This window comes from Chaetodon trifascialis, chromosome 6 (assembly GCF_039877785.1).
Source record: "Chaetodon trifascialis isolate fChaTrf1 chromosome 6, fChaTrf1.hap1, whole genome shotgun sequence".
In the NCBI taxonomy this organism is placed as follows: Eukaryota; Metazoa; Chordata; class Actinopteri; order Chaetodontiformes; family Chaetodontidae; genus Chaetodon; species Chaetodon trifascialis.
In genome coordinates this window covers 21,859,471-21,877,728 of record NC_092061.1, presented here as the reverse complement: position 1 = coordinate 21,877,728, position 18,258 = coordinate 21,859,471, and the positions used below count along the sequence as shown (strand labels likewise).

At 40.7% G+C, this 18,258-nt stretch overlaps 1 protein-coding gene and 1 pseudogene across 1 annotated transcript; one reads left to right on the top strand and one right to left on the bottom strand.

The window, feature by feature from the left end:
* Positions 1–1,365: 1,365 nt before the first annotated feature.
* On the bottom strand, positions 1,366–9,595 carry tor2a (torsin family 2, member A). The gene is made up of 5 exons (XM_070963803.1): positions 9,413–9,595; positions 8,337–8,602; positions 8,078–8,253; positions 5,802–5,929; positions 1,366–3,572 (listed from the first exon to the last, which is right to left on the bottom strand). The coding sequence occupies exons 1-5, from the start codon at positions 9,531–9,533 to the stop codon at positions 3,328–3,330; spliced, it is 936 nt and encodes a 311-aa protein (XP_070819904.1). The 5' UTR covers positions 9,534–9,595; the 3' UTR covers positions 1,366–3,327.
* A 3,278-nt stretch (positions 9,596–12,873) lies between these two features.
* On the top strand, positions 12,874–16,385 carry LOC139332090 (UDP-glucuronosyltransferase 2A2 pseudogene; annotated as a pseudogene).
* The last annotated feature ends 1,873 nt before the right edge of the window (positions 16,386–18,258 follow it).

Genomic DNA, 18,258 nt, shown 5'->3' with positions numbered 1-18,258 from the left:
ATGCTAAATGGGTGTTGAACTATGACCACAGTACAGTGCTTGTACAGGCTAGTTTTGCATCTTGTGTAACTTTTGAACTGAACTGATTATTGGGATCAGCAGTGATTCCAAAGCCGGCAGGTTTCAAAATCTATTTAAATGACTTTTTAAATGACTATTTTATGACCTCAAAAATGTTTTGAGGTCATAAAATATGCAGAAAACTATATTTATAGATAAAATAAACTGTGATGAAACTGTATAGGACAAGGACTGCTTTAAAATGATGTGGTTTTCAAATGATGATTTCAATCAGAGTGCAAAGAAAATCACAACCACAGCGTAGACAGAAGCGTGTGAAACAGTGACATGCAAAAGGTTCCTGTGACAAGCTAAGTGAGTAAAAGACGACCTGATTTCCAAACAGCATGAAGTTAAAGATCAAACATTTTAAGCAAGATTACTTTTTTATTTCTATCTTTTACAGTTTTTAGATAACAAAAAGGAAAAGGGTCACAAACAGTTTGGCCACCCTGCATCGTCTGTAACACTCCTGTGAGATTCAGGCTCCCTTGCATGCGCTGCTCTTTAGAGTTTCAGATTCAGATCAGATCAGATTTTCAATGATATTTAGGTCTGGACTGTGAAGGCCACTGCAAAACCTTCAGCATGTGTGTGAGTGTGTTTAGGATCATTTTCCCCTTTTCATCTTCATCTTCATCTTTTTTTTACAGACTGTGAAATTTGCTGGTGTTTAATTGACTCCATTCTGCATTCATTTACCACTGAAATGTTCCCTGTGTCACTGGCTGCAACACAAGTCCACAGCATGATCATCCACCCACATGCTGAACAGTTGGAGAGGTGTTGTTTTCATGAAAGTCTGCACCCTTTTTTCTCCAAACATACCTTTCCTCATTGGATCCAAAAAGTTCTATTCATCATCAGAGTGTAGGCAGCTGCTTAGGGTGCTATTTGTTGGGACAGGGAAATATGTATCACCTGACCTTTCCCAACGATAACTGTGAACAAGCTGTAGCACTATCACTCTAATTAAGCTCAGAGACCTTGATCAAAGTCATCTGAGAGCTCAGATCTCATGAGGTGCCCAAACGTTTGCATGCACGCTGCTCTTTTCTTTGTTTTCACTCCAAAATTGTACCAAAATAATTCTCTACTCTTGCCTCAAATGTTGAGGAGGATCTTAACTTTATCAATTTTGGACATCAGTCCATCCTCTACTCATGCTACTATTCACAGTAATAGAGATTTTGACCAGGGGTGCCCAAACTCTTGCATGCCACTGTGGTGTGTTTATCAGACGTTTGTCTCAACAGGTCTGAAAGAGGACAGAACAACAGTTTTGTAGTCTATTTTTTTTATTTTCACTTTGTTACTAGAAGTTGCCTTTGGCTTTAAAATAAGCTTCAGTCACCAACATCCAGGCACTTCAGCGGCTGAAACTGGTAATTTAGTGGTCACGTAGCACTGGAAGATGCCAGAAGCTTCAAAAACAGACATAAATATCCCTAAAAATAATGGCCGCTTCTGAGAGTGATTTTTGTGGCTTGAAAGGGAGCTTGTCCATTTGATGACCACTGATAACACACTCAGCGACAGGCCTCTGAATGCAGTGAAACCTACCTGCCAAAAATGACTGATATTTGCACGGAGTCTGGTGAAGTTTAGAGCTGACCATCTTTGTGTACAAGGAGTGAAATCAATCTCAATCCTGACACAACACTGGCTGAAGAGTCAAGAAGGCCTGCATGACACACACTTCTATTACGCATCTCCATCCCAATATTCAGTCTGTTACTGTGCTCCTGTGTCTTTGCTCTGATGAGAAAAATCACCTCCATGTACTGCACTTGTAAAATCAAGTAAGCTTGATTTTCATTGCGTTTTAATTGTGAGACTTGCTGCAGCAGGTCTTCACACAGCCATCATTCAAGTCAACATATAATTGCCAGTCATTAACTGGTCGGAAACAGTTCAAACTATTGATTTTTGTAGATGAATACTGATTTCTCATTGCATACTCTGCCTTCACAAAGACAGAGCAAGACAAACTGTTCTTAATGTCATTAAAACATTGGGTCCATTTTCTTCATCATAAAAGTAAAGTGCACTTTGAGTGTGTTTAAACACACAGGCAGAACATTTTACATTAAAGCAACAAAAACATACGATTTTTTACAGATCTCACTCACATGAGATGATCGGAGTTGAGATGCACTGAGCTGGAGGTGAACTCTGCTTCACCTCTTCCACTTGTGGCCAAATGAGGCCTTTACTGCCACCTGATGGCAGAACTGATGATGTGCTCCAAAACAGTGACATCAACCCTATTGGACGGTAGCAAAGTGATACTATTTTCACAAAAAACACATCTTCTGTTTCAGATTTTCATTTTTTAAAAATGGACATGGCACTCTTTAGACAGCACCACGGCATCACTTGAATCTCAACACAGCCTTCTAGAAGGAAAACAGTTTAAGACATTGTCACACTTTCAATCACCTTTTTTTTTTTGGTGCAGCACATTGAATGTTGTTATGCTCATTATTTTGAGGAAAGCTAAAAGGTGCTAAGTGAAGTCATAAAAAGCAATTACTGAGGGAGTTTATGATTCATTTCATATTTTCTTAGCTCCTGAAAAGTTGAGATACAGTACCAGACACAAAATAAAATTTAAATTCCCTTTCAACTACTGCATGCAGAAACTCTTTGAAACTTTGACCATTAAAAAAAAACCTCTCAACCTGGAAGAAGTCAAAACAGAAAATTTGCATCAGTAGGAAAGGAGATTGAGCTCCTTCCTCCTTCTCTTCCTGTGGGCAAACTGGAAGCTTTCCGCAGTGAATAGTGTGACTGTATGTGAGTGAAAGGAGGGTGGTATTAAGAAATAAATACAGGATAAATAGACTTTAAAATTAATTCATGACCTCCACAACTGCAGCTGAAATCTGAAGCCACACTGTACCAAGTTAAGAGTTCAAAAATTAAAGGCTGAGTTGGGTTTGAAATAAAGTATGGCATGACTCCTGGATTAGACGCTGAATCCTCCACAGGGAATAAACCATCCTGTGTTCACAGTTGGACATGTACCGACTGCTCCAGCAGCAACGCCATCAGAGAAACTCAACAATGACGCCACAAAACTGCCTTGAAGTGCAGGAGACGTCCTCGATTCTGAATCCCTGCCTCCTCCAGAGATGCTGCTCTGACCTCCGCGATGTACAAACTGGCTGAGACAGACTCTGAGACCTGTTTGTTTTCATTGACTCACCTCAGAAGGAGTTTTCCTTTCAGTCCTTAAATATCATGAACAGCTGCCCCCTCGACTCATAGGAAGAGGTTGATTTTGGCAGAGACGGCCTTACAGCCGGTAGAGGAAAAGTACTGTCCCTGGACGGGAGTGTAGATCATGTCGCCCCCTACTGCCTCTACCACGTCACTTCGGGCGCAGACGCCCCGCTGGCAGAGCTGTGAGTGGACACAGCGCTCCACATGGCGTCGACTCAGCGGCAGGAAAGGAACGAAGCGGGTGATGAGCTTCTGCTGGATGATGCTGGAGTGGAAGAAGCCGCCTGGAGAGAGAAACTCACTTCAGTTTCCTTCCTCTGACAGTAATGTAACAGTAGCTGGGCCTGCACAGCAATATACCGGCAAATTAGCTTGTTTGATCAACTGAACAACAACAAGCAGCTGTTTCATCTCTGTGTCCTACATTTAGCTCATTATTGTGCACCATACAGTGTACTGAAGAGTCTGAGCATCTCCAAAATATTATGGTACACTAATTACTGAATGTGGAAATTTATTCACTATTCTCTTCCAGTGACAGTCACAGATTACATCCACGAGAAGACGTTCTGAGGCGGCTGTGAAATGCCTGCTTCGGTGTAACCACAGAAAGCACCAGAGACACCGGACAAAGAGTTTTTTAAGAGCTTTGTCCTAACAGACTTCTTCAGATTTTTATCCTTATTATATATTTTAATATCTTATTGTGTAATACAATTTCTTTAAGACTAAGAAGATGTCTTTAAGTTGTTATTTGGCCCAACCAAAGGCCCAAGATATTAAGTTTATATCACACAAGAAAAAGAAAAGCATGACATTTTGCATTATTATTATTAGAAAATTAATGTGAGGCATGACATGTAAATAACAGAGCTCTAAAAATAAGTTCTCTGCACCACCCTGATAAACACCTCTTAAACCATAATTATGTTTTACAGTGATCATAATATAAGCAATCAGTGATTTTTTCTTTATCATTATATATTATTGGTAGAAGGAATGCTTGGTTAAGTGCTGGGCAACACACTGATCAACCGTGTCTACGCCCACCTGGACAAGCCGGCAAGCACTGTGAGGGTTATGTGTTTTCACTTCTCCAGTGCATTCAACACCATTCATCCAGCTCTACTGGGTGACAAACTGACAGCTATGCAGGTGGACGCCCCCCTAGTGTCCTGGATTGTGGACTACCTGACTGGCAGACCACAGTATGTGCGCCTGCAACACTGTGTGTCAGACAGAGTGGTCAGCAACACTGGGGCCCCACAGGGGACTATTCTCTCTCCCTTCCTCTTCACTCTCTACACCACGGACTTCAACTATTGCACAGAGACCTGCCACCTTCAGAAGTTTTCTGATGACTCTGTGATAGTTGGATAAATCAGTAAGGGCGATGAGGATGAGTACAGGGCTGCTGTGGACAACTTCGTCACATGGTGTGAGCAGAACCATCTGCAACTAAATGTGGCAAAGACTAAGGAACTGGTAGTGGACCTGAGGAGAGCCAAGGCACCGGTGACCCCTGTTTCCATCCAGGGGGTCAGGGTGGACACTGTGGAGGATTACAAGTACCTGGGGGTACATATTGACAATAAACTGGACTGGGCAAAGAACACGGATGCTCTCTACAGGAAGGGCCATAGTCGTCTCTATTTTCTGAGGCGACTAAGGTCCCTCAACATCTGCCGGACTATGCTCAGGATTTTCTATGAGTCTGTGGTGGCTAGTGCTATTCTCTATGCTGTTGTGTGCTGGGGCAGCAGGCTGAGGAGGGCGGACACCAACAGACTCAACAAACTGATCTGCAAGGCCAGTGACATTGTGGGGATGGAGTGTGACTCTCTGAGAGGAGGATGCTGACTAAGCTGCGGCTTATCTTGGACAATGTCTCACACCCACTTCATGATGTGCTGGCCAGGCACAGGAGTACGTTCAGTGAGAGACTCATACCACCAAAACTCAAGACTGAACACCACAGGAAATCATTCCTGCCTGTGGCCATCAACCTGCACAGCTCCTCCCTCTGAATGGCCCTTGGACTTTTCACTGCCTGTTCTGATACATATTTGACCAATTCAATTTTGCACATCCTACTGTACATACTATGTTTATTTTCTCAGTATATATAATAATATATTTTGTTTTATATTTGTTCTATATTTTGTTTTCTATATGTATTCTTAGTATAAAAATTTAGTTCTTATATTTGCTTTCTCTTTTCTTTCTTTTCTAATTTAATTCTAATTCTATTATTCTATCCTTGTAAGGAGCACCTGCAACAAAAACAATTTCCCCTTGGGGATCAATAAAGGAAAGCTGATTCTGATTCTATTCATAGCTCATTTCAATCAGCATGTTAATTTCTGAATTCGAACAAGACTGGCTCTAGACCTAATATACAGCTGCACCATGTATAGTCAGTGTTCTGTACTGCAGTGTGTAACTCACTTGGTTTATATACAGTATGCAGTGATCACTGAACATTGTACCGTTAAATCACAAAAAACACTTACTTGTGTTGCTGTTGTACACTGTCTGTGCGATGGCTTCCTGCAAGTCAGCCAGCTTGATCTCCTCTCTGTCCCGTCCAGCCTGCCGATTCTCCAGTGCCATTTTGTTTATCACCTCCTCTCCTGTGGTGCTGCGGGGAAAACACACAAAACACAGTCAGAGTCTGTGAAAACTGGCTAATGCTGCTGTTTCTGATGTGGATGTTTTGTTTTCTGCGTCCCCCAGAGAGAAGTTCCACCATGAATATTCACAATTGATCAAACAGGGAGCGAGTCCCTGGTGGAAGTCAGAAGACAATTTCACTGTTTGTTTCCTTTCATACAAACTTTAGCTGAGTTTCAACCAGTGGTGAGAGCATAAATTCTAAACTCACAGTGAAGTCTACTTTCTGTAGCCCTTCATGTTATTAAATTATGAAAAAAAATCATTCACAATTCTGAGGTTTACTCACTTAGGATTTCCTCTGTTTTCATGGTGGCTGGTAAATGTTGGGCCCTAACAGCAGTTGCAGAGCAATTTTCCCTGTTGAGATGCCCAAAGCTGTGTTGAGACTGACATGACTCTGTGGCCAATCAGATACTCTGTACATTCATGTACTTTGTAACATGCAAGGTGTAATTCTACTGTGTTCTGCAAATAAAGGAGGGTAAAATGGTTGTCACTATGATTCCAGAGCTGTGACATCCTGTCTCATAGTATTTTAAATGACTGTGCGGTGTTTTCTCTTAAACCTTCAAACTCAATCAATCAATCAATCAAACTTTATTTATATAGCACTTTCATACACAATGAAATGCAACACAAAGTGCTTTACAGGAGTTAAAAACAATATAACTAAAACAGAACAACATTAAAAACCCATCCCTTCCACCCTCCATATGTACTAACACACACCCTCAACCACATACACACACACACACACACACACACACACACACACACACACACACACACACACACAGACATTCTCACCACAAATAGTAGTAAGAGTAATGAGACATGGCAGGACACTGAGGATTGAGGAGAATGCCACCTTTGGGGCCGTCCACACCGAAAAGAGTCATCATGGACTGTGAGCACAGGGGGCGCCGGCACCCGGGCCCCCCCAACCCTGACAGACCGGCGGACCCCCACACCAAGGTAGGGAGCCCCCCCACCAGCCGGGCCAAAGGGACCCGAGGACAGCACCCCCGGCAGCAGACCAGACACAACTCCCAGTGTGTACGACCCCCCCAAGGAAACACTAGAATTAGAAAATAAACTAAACAGTTAAAAGAAGAGAAGTTAATTAATAAAGTAGATAAAGTAGGGTAAATAATATATAGGTATATAATACAAAATATAAAACACCAAAATAAAAGGCATCAACATAAGATAAATGATAAAACGTAAGAAGAATTTAAAGGTCAGTTAAAAGTCTGATTAAAAAGGTGTGTCTTTAACCTTCTCTTAAAAATATCAATGGTCTCTGAAGACCTGAGGCCCTCCGGCAGGCTGTTCCACGGGTGTTTACCATAGTGGCTAAATGCCGGCTCACTGTAGGTTTTTGTCAAGGATCTCTTACTCAAATTGTACTTCCTATTTTGCATTTCATCTTTTTATCTGTACCCTGAGCAGCATTCCCTGACTGGTGCAGCCTTTTTTTGTGTGGCCATGTATTACTCATATTGTGGGGACATAAATCTGTTTCACAATAACATTGTAGGGAGCTAAATTAAGAGCAGGAAACAAACAATGCCTTTCATCGCAGATTCATCTTTTCCATCTGATTGATTGGTCAGTCCATAAAATGTCAGAAAACAGTGAAAAGTGTCATCTTTATCTCCCAAATCTCCCAGTCTCCCAGTATGACGGCTGATTGGTCGACTAGGAAAGAGAAGAGCCGCAAATCCTCGTGTTTGAGCAGCTGTACCTAGTGAGTGTTTTTTGCTCAAACAATGAATTATTATTATTAATTATCAGGATATTTGTTGATTGATTTTACCTTGATTAGCTCGAATAATCTTTTCAGTGCTAATTAACAGTTTTCCGGGGACTTGCCGTCCTTATGGGGACATAACGCAAGTCCCCATAATGTAAATCATCAAATTTTAGAGTGAAGACTTGGGTTAAGGTTATGGTAAGGTTAGGTTTAGGTTATGGTTGGGGTAAGTCTCCAGGACAAACATGTAAGTCTATGTAATGTCTCCAAAAGTAATGGAAACATGAGTGTGTGTGTGTGTGTGTGTGTGTGTGTGTGTGTGTGTGTGTGTGTGTGTGTGTGTGTGTGTGTGTGTACCTGATGAAGACATAGATGGCCTTGCGGTAGTTGGTACGAAATACAACATGGGAGGGACCCAGGAAGGGCTCCAAGACGTCAATGAGACCAGGAGGCATCTTCTCCATCTCGTCAAAAATGAAGACGGAGCGAGCACACTCCGTCAGGTTCCCCTGCACCCAGTTCTTCAACTCCTCCTGACAACAGTAATTATTTGTGATTACTCCAGAAGTGATTACATTAAGAGTAACATTGCCCTCCACAACAATCCCAAACTTACCCTGTACTCCTTGACCTGGTCAGGTAAAGGGAAGTGCAGCGTGGGAACAAACTGGTGGACATATGGGCTGCTCATCGCTGAGCCATACAGATGATTTCCCAGCATAGAGCTGACCAGTGTCTTTCCAGTCCCAGAGGAGCCATGGAAGGACAGCACCAGGGGCCGCTCAGGGCTTTTATTCTGAAGGAACCTCCCCACCTCCTCTGAAATGATGTCTTGAGCCAGATGCTGTCCATAAACATTCTTGTAGAGGTCCCATTCCAGATCTGGTCAGGAAATAAGACACATGTGATGTTAATGTTACTAGCCATCCTCAACACCAGTGCCCCTCTGAACCACACTGGTACAGGAACTAGGAGCCACAGGACCAAAACTCAATCTGACAAAATACTAGTACTAGATGGCAGGACTAAGTTTCCCTTTAGCCTTCAAATTAAAAAATGAAGTGTCAGTATAAGCCTCAAGAATAGAGCTGTGATGGGATCTGGACTGTTTTGTCAGGACTGTGTTACAATTGATTAAGTACCAAAATTGTAAAAGTAACTACTGAATATAACAATCAGTTTGCAACGTGAAAAACAATAACTTATTCCAGCTTCTTTAAACCAGATATTACAGCACCAGATATTATTCTGGTTTCTGGAGACACTGGCGAGCATGTCTGTATGTATTTTAGGTGTGTGTGTTTTTGTCTTGTTTGTTTTTGATGTTGTTTGCTTGTATTATTTTTATATGGACCTACTTTGAGTCTGAAATAAAGATTGATTGAAACCGTACCTTCAGTGTTCAATAGAAGTATAGACTTCCTGTGTTTTGCTAGCTAGCATAACGGCTAACTAGCAGAGCAGTTACTACGGTAACAGTATTAACTAGCCTTTTGTGAACACTGGAGACTCAAAATGCCAGTTAACCAACTCTTTCTGTACACGAACAAGCATATCAAAGACATGAAAGTTACCGTTTGGCAGATAAACTAGCTTTCAATACTTCATCTTTCCAGCCTAGCTAGTTAACAAGAAGCAGCAGCCGTCAGTTTACGTTCGCTATCTGCGTACGCCAGAAACACATAATCTTACCTCTGATATTGGGCTTAAAATCGCAGTCACAGCTGTCTAATAATGTGCAGTACAGTTCCTGTAAAACACCACAAACCGGGTTATAATGGTATAAAAGCAGCATACACAAGATGACCAACATTTTAGCTGCCTCTTGGCAGACAGAGGAACCGAGTGGATGGCTTGGCGACAACCGGTCAGTTTGTAGTTTTTCTACTTCGAGGAAGCCGTCTAGAAATACGCAATGAGCGACAGAAAGGACTACATTTCCCAGAAATAAGGGGCGCAGTGTTGTACACGTTGGAAGATCACAGTCCAGAAATCAAAGCCTTAAGCGCAGCAAAAAATTTCGAGTTGTTTTTTGAACGATGTACATGCAGTAATTTATTAGAAATATACTTAGATTTTATCAAATGTAATCATAGTGAACATATGTGCAAAACATGCCAGTCGGGACAGTATGGTAGAATCCAATTAAAATGTTGCAGGAAACAGCTGTTTTGTTTTGTTTTGTTTTGTTTTGTTTTGTTTTGTTTTGTTTTGTTTTGTTTTTAGCAAATAATTCAACAGAACATTGTACTCTTTTTAACTGTAATCTTGCATAGAAACAAAGCACAGCAGAACAGAACATCACAGAAAATGTCATTCATACAGCAGAGGGTGCTGTTAATGTGGGAATGGTGTAATATGGAGCCATGGTGCAATTAAGTAAAGTAGCCTCAGCATTTTTAGAGAAAATGACCAGACCGGAAAAACTAAACTGAAAAAAATAAACTTTGTATAGTTTTCTAATGGGTTTGTTGTTGTTGTTGTTGTTGTTGTTGTTGTTGTTGTTGTTGTTGTTGTTTTGTTTTGTTTTGTTTTGTTTTGTTTTTCGGTCATGACATGACAGTAATGATGCAACTTGTAATTTGTTATTTATATCATGCACGACACGGTGCCTGCTGCTCGAGGAATAAGGGGCCTTTCTGTGTGGAGTTTGCATGTTCTCCCCGTGTTCACCTGGGGTATCCTCCATAAAATGTACCCCCACTAAAAACATGCAAGAAGATCACCACCTGACCAATGACAACAGAAAGGAACTGGTCCCCGGGCGCCGGTCGGTTTGCAGCCCACCGTTCCTGGTCCGCCGCAGAGGAAGGACGGCGGTGAAGAATTTCACATGTGCATGGCGTGCAGGGGCGGAGCTACGGGTGGGCAGATTGACAGCTTGCCCGCCCAGTCAGAAATTCAAATAAAAAAAATGCTGCCACACACATACAACGTGTGAAACAAGACCGTCCGCGCTTTTTTGAGTGAGATACAGATCTCTGTAAGCACCCTGCCTACAGCTTCCACACAAGCCGGTTGAATTCGGCGCGCGGTGTCTCTCCACACAGCGCCACCTTCTCACAGATCCGCTGTTAGGTTATGGAAAGCACTGTGTTATGAATCATGTCCAGGCGTTGCTCTGTTATTGGCTGTAAAGAGGAGCACAAATCGCTCCATCGGCTCCCAGCCGACAGAAGGGCACCGTGGATTGAATTCATTTTTCAAGGCATGGGCGTGCGTGCCATGAACCCCCTCTTTTTTTTTTTTTTTTTTCCCCATTAATAGTAAAGGTGCATAAACTGCGTTCACATGTGTTTCCTCCACTCCAGCCATCCACTTCGTTCAAGACGACAAGGCGATTTCTCTTCCTTCCTTCAAGCTCCATTTAAACTGCATGTTTAACAGCCCGGTTTAATATTCATAATAATAATGATAATAAGAATAATCGGGGATTAAGCCCCAAACCTCCTATTAGGTAGGTGCTGAACACTTTATAGCGTAACACAGTAGTGATGTGTCGGTCGTGTGTCGGTTTGAAGTAAACGACTGGAGCCAGTGTTCTCGTGTTTTTCTCGACTTTTTTTCAAGCCGCATGTGATTAGTCAAATATTTGATGTGTGGTGGCTTCTGTGTGTGTGTGCGCAATAAAGTGTGTGCTTTATCAAGCTTTAGCAATTTTGGCGAAGTGGTGATCAGGCCCGCCCAGACTTAATCCACGCCCGCCCATCTGTCACGTTCTGCATCCGCCACTGATGGCGTGTGCAGTTTTCTGATTTTATTCTCACAATCCTCTTCATCTGTATGTCTTTATGTGTCACTGAAGATAAAGTTGTATGATTAATGTTGCACTCTGCCTTGAGTTCCATCAGTTGGGTTCAGCATCAAAGCTACTGAAAATACTGGGATTAGAAATTAACCGTTTAGTTTGAGAACAAACCTCCACCTGCTCCATGGAAACCTGCAACATCCCATCACATTATCAGTGTATCAACAGCAGACTTTACAATTTGTTCACAATAATTTAGTTCCAACTGGTTTTCTTTCCTTTGACCCCATTTTTAAAAATATTGTTGTTCCTCAAATAATGAATTCAGGAAAAGAACAGAGGAAAGGGGCACCAGTCTCCTCTATATCAAGGCATGATGACGGGACAAAGAAGTTGGGTTTGGATTGTGTGGCTGAATCATTGTTCATGTTTAATTTTGTTGTCAAGTGAAGCAATGACAGATGTTAGAAAAGCAAAACTATAGGTATAGAAAATTAAATTGAAGTAAATTTGTATTTATTTTTTTTACTTAGATTGTCCCTGTTCTTTACAAAACCCTTCACCTCAGCTTCATATTGATCGTTTTAAAGTCAGTGAACAAGGCTATGTAGTTCGTGTGTATCTGGCATGAGCACATTGTTTGGTTACGCACTGCAATGACCTTCAGCTTGCATGACACTGACTTTACAGTCATGATTAACAAGACTCTATGCATGTAGGTGCAAGGTTGAAAGCAAATACTTTAACTGCCATCTATCCACATTTCCATTTGATTTCTGAAGCTTTTTTTCCTTTTTTGTCAGTTTACATTGTTATATAGTTCTTTTGTTACTTTTTAAAATCAAATCCAGCTTTTTAAGTTCTTTTTATCGTTCTAGTATTTGTCACCACACCTTGAATTCTTATTTCCCTTTTTAGCTTAGTTTATTATTTCTGCTCCTGTGTTTTTGTTATCCTTGTGTAAAATTATGAATACATGAAGAGAACATCTCACCAAAATAAAGGCTCGGTGGACGTGCTGAAGGTAAAATTCAATAATAAAAATAAAGAGAAAAAGCATCCGCACACTTTGAGCTGTTCATATTCAATTATTGATGCAAGGTTTCTGTCAGACCTTCATCAAGCATCCTTTAAACTATGAATAAGAAACTGTAACAGTCATCGTATTCATTCAAACTGAAAAAGGAAAGTGTTAACGGAAAGGACAAAAAGTAAGAACACATCAACCTGCAACCACAGGTCACAGTCTTATCTCAGAACTGCAGCTTAAGTTCAAACCTGGAGTTTGCCACGTGAAACTCAACTCTCAGCTCTCCCTTGTGTAACAAACTTTCTGCTGCTGCATACCACACACACTCTGAACTTTAGTCATGTTACTTCAATGCCAACGCCCTCGGAGCTGCTCTGACCATCTGTGGACGATAGGCAGTCAGGCAGCCGTCTGCTGTGAGGGAGGCTGAACGCACCAACAACAAGCTTGTGTTGACTTGTGAAATCTGTTGACTGACACTGTCTCGGTAAGTGTTGATATCAAAGAATCAAGACCAGTGAAGGAGTTTCAAAAGCTAAACAGGCTGGTGGTATGTTAAGACAACACTAAAAAAGACTTTTTATTGATTTTTCAGTGCAGTTGTCTTTGTGTTCATGTTGGATGGTGCCAGTAGTTGTAATACTATCAAGTATATTTGCATGAATGGACTGCTCAGCTGAGTACTTTCAGATGGATGCTATGGTGTCCAAGTCTCACAGAGCCACATAGCAACTTCCAGATGTTTCCAACTGACAAGCTCAACAACAGGACTGGACTTTACGAATGCACTGAGCAACCCAACATCAAACTGTACCCATTCAGAACTATGGTACTGCTGAAGTTCAGCTTCTAAACAGTGAGAGAAAATCTTAGAAAAGTTTAGAGGTTTGGATGAGCAAAAGCAACAAGAAACATAATGAGACCTGGATATCTTAGGCAATTAAAGCAGGAAGACTGAGTGATTACTTTGGAAACATTTGCTTATCTGCTCACAAAATAGTCTCATGTTTCCTGTTTGCAGAAATGGCACAAGAGATTGGAAGATTCTTTTCTTTCCTTACAGAGAGAGAACATGTAAATGTATTTATTACAGGTAGTCTTGGCTCAGGTCTCCAAAAAAAGTTATTTATAATCAACATAAATAGCTGTAGTAGTGATAGTAGCAGTTATACATGTATTACATAAGTACTATCTTTAATAAACCTAAGATAAAGTACTTTAATTGACACAAAATCAAACAATGAAGCACTTTACAAAGCTAAAGCTGAACATTTTACTGAAAGTTATGGTTCCATATGGAAATGTGCTCTGACCCTTGACCAAATACAAAAACGAGCTGCTATTCAATCCCCTTCACAGTGCGACATCTGTCATTACTGAGCAGCACTTCTACATGAATACAAAACCCAGGGGACGAATTCCAACGGCCTGTAGTTGTGTAATCAGCAAATTGTTTTTGAGCTGTATTATGCAAGTCTTAGGCCGGTATGCCTCAGTTTGCTGGAGGAATAATGAAAATCCTCTCTGGAAAGATTTGTAGTGGTGTGCATCTGGTTTCTTTGGCTGCACTTAACTAAAACTTTAAACACTCACTCTTTGCTCTTAACTGTGAGTAAGTTGTTTTTATTCATCTCAGAGCAGGGACATGTTTCTGTTCAGTGGAGTACAAACAACAACCAATATCGATAAGCATGAGCACTGTTGCTATTTTACATTGCTTAGTACACTAAAGTGTCCGTGCCAAAACCAACTGGCAAGACTCATTAGGCATTTGGCTTATAGCTCCATGAATTAAACTATGGAAAAAAAGACTGAGAAGTTATTTAAAAATGGTCATTTACAGTTCTCTCCTTTGCAAAGACATGAACCCATCTTCAGCTCAAATTATTCTTTCGTATCCTTTTCTCCTTAAGCATCATCACCTTAGCTTGTGATTTTCAAACTTTTTTTACAAGTCAAATTTGTTGTGTATCTAACTTCTGCTTAACTGTCCATCAACATTGGCTGGAAACTGTGAATGAATCTAAGATGACAAAAACACAACTTAAGAAAAAAAATCTTCAGCAAAAGCAGTCTATCAGCAAAATATCAGTCAAATCTGAGAGGACAGCTCATAGTTGGAACAAATATTTCTGAACCTATGAAGAATCAGAAATTAGGCAAACCTTCTCTGTATTCTTCCATTCTTTATGTTCAATTGTTTGTTAAGGTGGTACATATTCTTGACCTCAACAACTGTAAAGCCTTGACAGATCTAACATCCTTGCATCCCTTGTCAGAATCTCTTTCAGAGATGGGCCGACCAACCTTGGTGGCACTTGTGGTGCTGCTCTGCTCCTCACCCTTGGTAAGTGGAGGGAAAGTCCTGGTGTATCCTTTGGATGGAAGCCACTGGGTCAACATGAAAGTCCTTATTGAGGAGCTTCACTCCAGAGGCCACGAAATCACAGTGGTGCGGCCATCAGACAGCTGGTACATCAAGCCAGTGTCCCCACACTACAAGTCCATCACTATAAATTCCTCTGCTGGTTTTGATCAGGAACACTTTGGGTCATTTGTAACCAATATGTTGAACATGCGGCGGGAAGGTGCTTCAATTTGGCGTCAGATAGCTCTGGAATATGAACTAGTGGAACAGTTCTATCAGATGAATAAGATGGTGCTTCAGATGGTGGGGGAGATGTTTGAGAATACCAAACTGATGCAGAGTCTCCATGATGCCAAATATGATTTGGTTCTGACGGACCCTGCAATTGGTGGTGGGGTGCTCCTGGCTCACCGCCTGGGTCTTCCACTTGTCTTAAATGTGAGGTGGACTGTTCAGGGTGAGGGCCATAATGCGATTGCACCTTCCCCATTCTCCTATGTCCCACTACCAGGGACAGAGCTGACTGACAAGATGACGTTTCCCCAGAGGATCAAGAACATTCTCAACTATTTCTTCACTCGTCTTCAAATTTGGTATGTCACAGACCCAAATTATAAACCATTTGTTCATCATTACTTTGGAAATGATGTACATTACATGGAGCTGTTTCAGTCAGCAGACATCTGGCTGATGAGGAATGATTTTACCTTTGAGTTCCCACGACCGACAATGCCAAACATTGTCTACATGTCAGGATTTCAGTGCAAACCATCCAAGCCCCTGTCTAAAGAGCTACAGAATTTTGTTCAGAGCTCTGGTGAACATGGCGTCATCATTATGACATTGGGAACCTTGGTGGAAAAACTTCCTGAGGACATTGCTGAAGAAATTGCCGCTGCTTTTGCCCAACTTCCTCAAAAGGTAATCTGGAGGCACACAGGCAAAAGACCATCCACCCTTGGCAACAACACATTACTCTTGGACTGGCTGCCTCAAAATGACCTCCTGGGCCACCCCAAGACCAGAGTTTTTGTGGCCCATGGAGGCACCAATGGAATCCAGGAGGCTATCTACCATGGTGTCCCCATGGTTGGTCTGCCCCTCATGTTCGACCAGCAGGACAACTTCTTCAGGATGAAAGTAAAAGGTGTGGCGAAAGTTCTGGATATTGCAACTGTGAACAAAGACATCTTTCTGGAGGCACTGAAGGAGGTTCTCTATGAACCGACCTACAGGGAGAAGATGACAACACTGTCCAACCTGCAGAGAGATCAGCCCATGAAACCATTGGACCGTGCCATGTTCTGGATTGAGTTTGTCATGAGGCACAAAGGAGCAAAGCATCTAAGGACAGAGTCTTACAAGATGTCCAAGATCCAGTATCACTCCATTGATGTGGTGGCATTTCTGCTTGTAGTTATTTTGCTGGTATTTATTGTTTTCATTTCTGCAGTAAAGTTTCTGTGGCGGAGAGTGATTTGTAGGGGCAAAGTCAAAAAGGAATGACGAACATGTTCCGAGATTGCTGTGTTACTCTTTCTGGATCCTGATTTGTTGTACAGAAAACACTAACATTCGTAAGCTGTTCTGTTCTGTGTTTAGAGTCCTGACCAGGACTTAGACGGGTATCCTTAAATGTCTGAGCATGAGTAGATAACACACAAACCTCATATTGTCTAATGACTTAAACCAAGGAGGTCATGTTGTTTGTTTGTATGATATATGAAAAAAAAAAAAAAATTCAATACAACTTGAGGAAAAGTTAGACCTTGAGTCAAGAATTCAGTTTTTAATCCTTATCCTTTTTTTCTTGTTATCATAAATTGCTGAATTTCCTTAAATAAAATGAAAAAAGATTTATTTTGTAACAAAAAAAAAAACAGTCACGTGTATCTTGTGGTTGTCTATCACTTAGCCTGGGTGATGACTCAATATTGCTGATGGCTTCAAGCAATATGATGTGATCATTTCAGAAATGTATTTTGTCCAAATGATGATTTCAAGCAAGCTGTAAATAAAAACTAACACAGTGACAGTAAAGTTTTTTTGTTGAAGCTTTATTTTACACATATGAAGAGTTTGGTCTTGTGCACTGCACAACAGTAGAACGCATTTCACTGATTCACAAAAATTCAAACAAAAATCATGTAGCACCAGTGTGCAAATTTTTGTGTCCCAGCTGGTCCCTGGACAATACATACACAGCGTACCAACATAATGACACACGGTGATAATATACAATAAAAACATCCTTTTTAATACCATAAAAATGATTACAACTACATTGTCGATCCCTTTCAATCACTTTGCTTGTTTGTTATGGAGATGTGAATATAGATGCGGGTTGAAAAATACAGAGCATTTCTATTAATAAATAGTTAATTAATTTAATCACCCGTACAGATTTGATAAGGGCACAGTGTGCACTCTCTAACAGCTTTCAGTCTGTTGTATTTTTCTTACTTTAGTTCTTTATTATTTTTGGAGGTATTGAAACAAAAATTTCATTAAATCAATAAAATTCATGCTTAGTTTACCCATTCACCAACTTTAGTTGTCATCTTTGTCCAGTTCTGTACCAAACATCTTATAATCTCTCAAAGTTGTATTTTCTGCATTACAAAAGAAAACAACAGACTATACGGCTGGATGTGTTTACTGGAAGGACATTAAGGCACGAGGACAAGAACATTTCATGTAAATGCTTAATGACTGGTATTGCCTCTGTTAAATAAAGGATAAATAGATGGTGATGTATTAAATTACTCTTGTCTGCCTTGAAGCATGTCGTATCATTAAGGAGAGCCACCGAAGCTCAGCAGCTTATTGCTAACCTCTTACACTACTCATAGCATTAAACTAGTTTTGGGTTATTGCAACACAAAAGGACTTGTAGGAAATGATCACTGTGTTTGACGTTTCTGTTTATTTCTCACGCTTACTCTTTTACATTACAGTAGACTGTCTCACAATTATATGCTACAATATTATTCTGTTTAGTTTTTAAAAAAAATATATATATAAATGTTATTTGAGAGCCGACAGGGTAAAGAGGCAAGAAACATGGAGAGAGACGTATGACATGCAGCAAAGTTCTCCAATTGAAATCCTGGATGTTGCAGGTATGTGGTATTACCACATCAATAATACAGCAGAGGGTGCTGTTAATGTGGGAATGATGTAATAAGGAGCCATGGTGCAAGTAGCCTCAGTATTTATAGAGAAAATGACCAAAAAAACCCAAATCATAATCTTTGTATAGTTATCTAATTTTTTTTTTTAATGTCATTGCACACACTATAGTAATACAACTTGTATTTTGTCATCTACATTAATCATGATTCTTGCATGTTCAGTCAGCTCACATTTGCGCTGTCTTCATTAGCACATAC

Bases quoted from the DNA above. Each gene is read 5' to 3' on its own strand.
- tor2a (XM_070963803.1), bottom strand. From the start codon at position 9,533: ATGTTGGTCATCTTGTGTATGCTGCTTTTATACCATTATAACCCGGTT. The intron at 8,254-8,336 runs GTAAGTTTGGGA...TACTGTTGTCAG, and splicing joins ACCAGGTCAAGGAGTACAGG to GAGGAGTTGAAGAACTGGGT. The intron at 5,930-8,077 runs GTACACACACAC...TTTTCCCCGCAG, and splicing joins GCCATCTATGTCTTCATCAG to CACCACAGGAGAGGAGGTGA.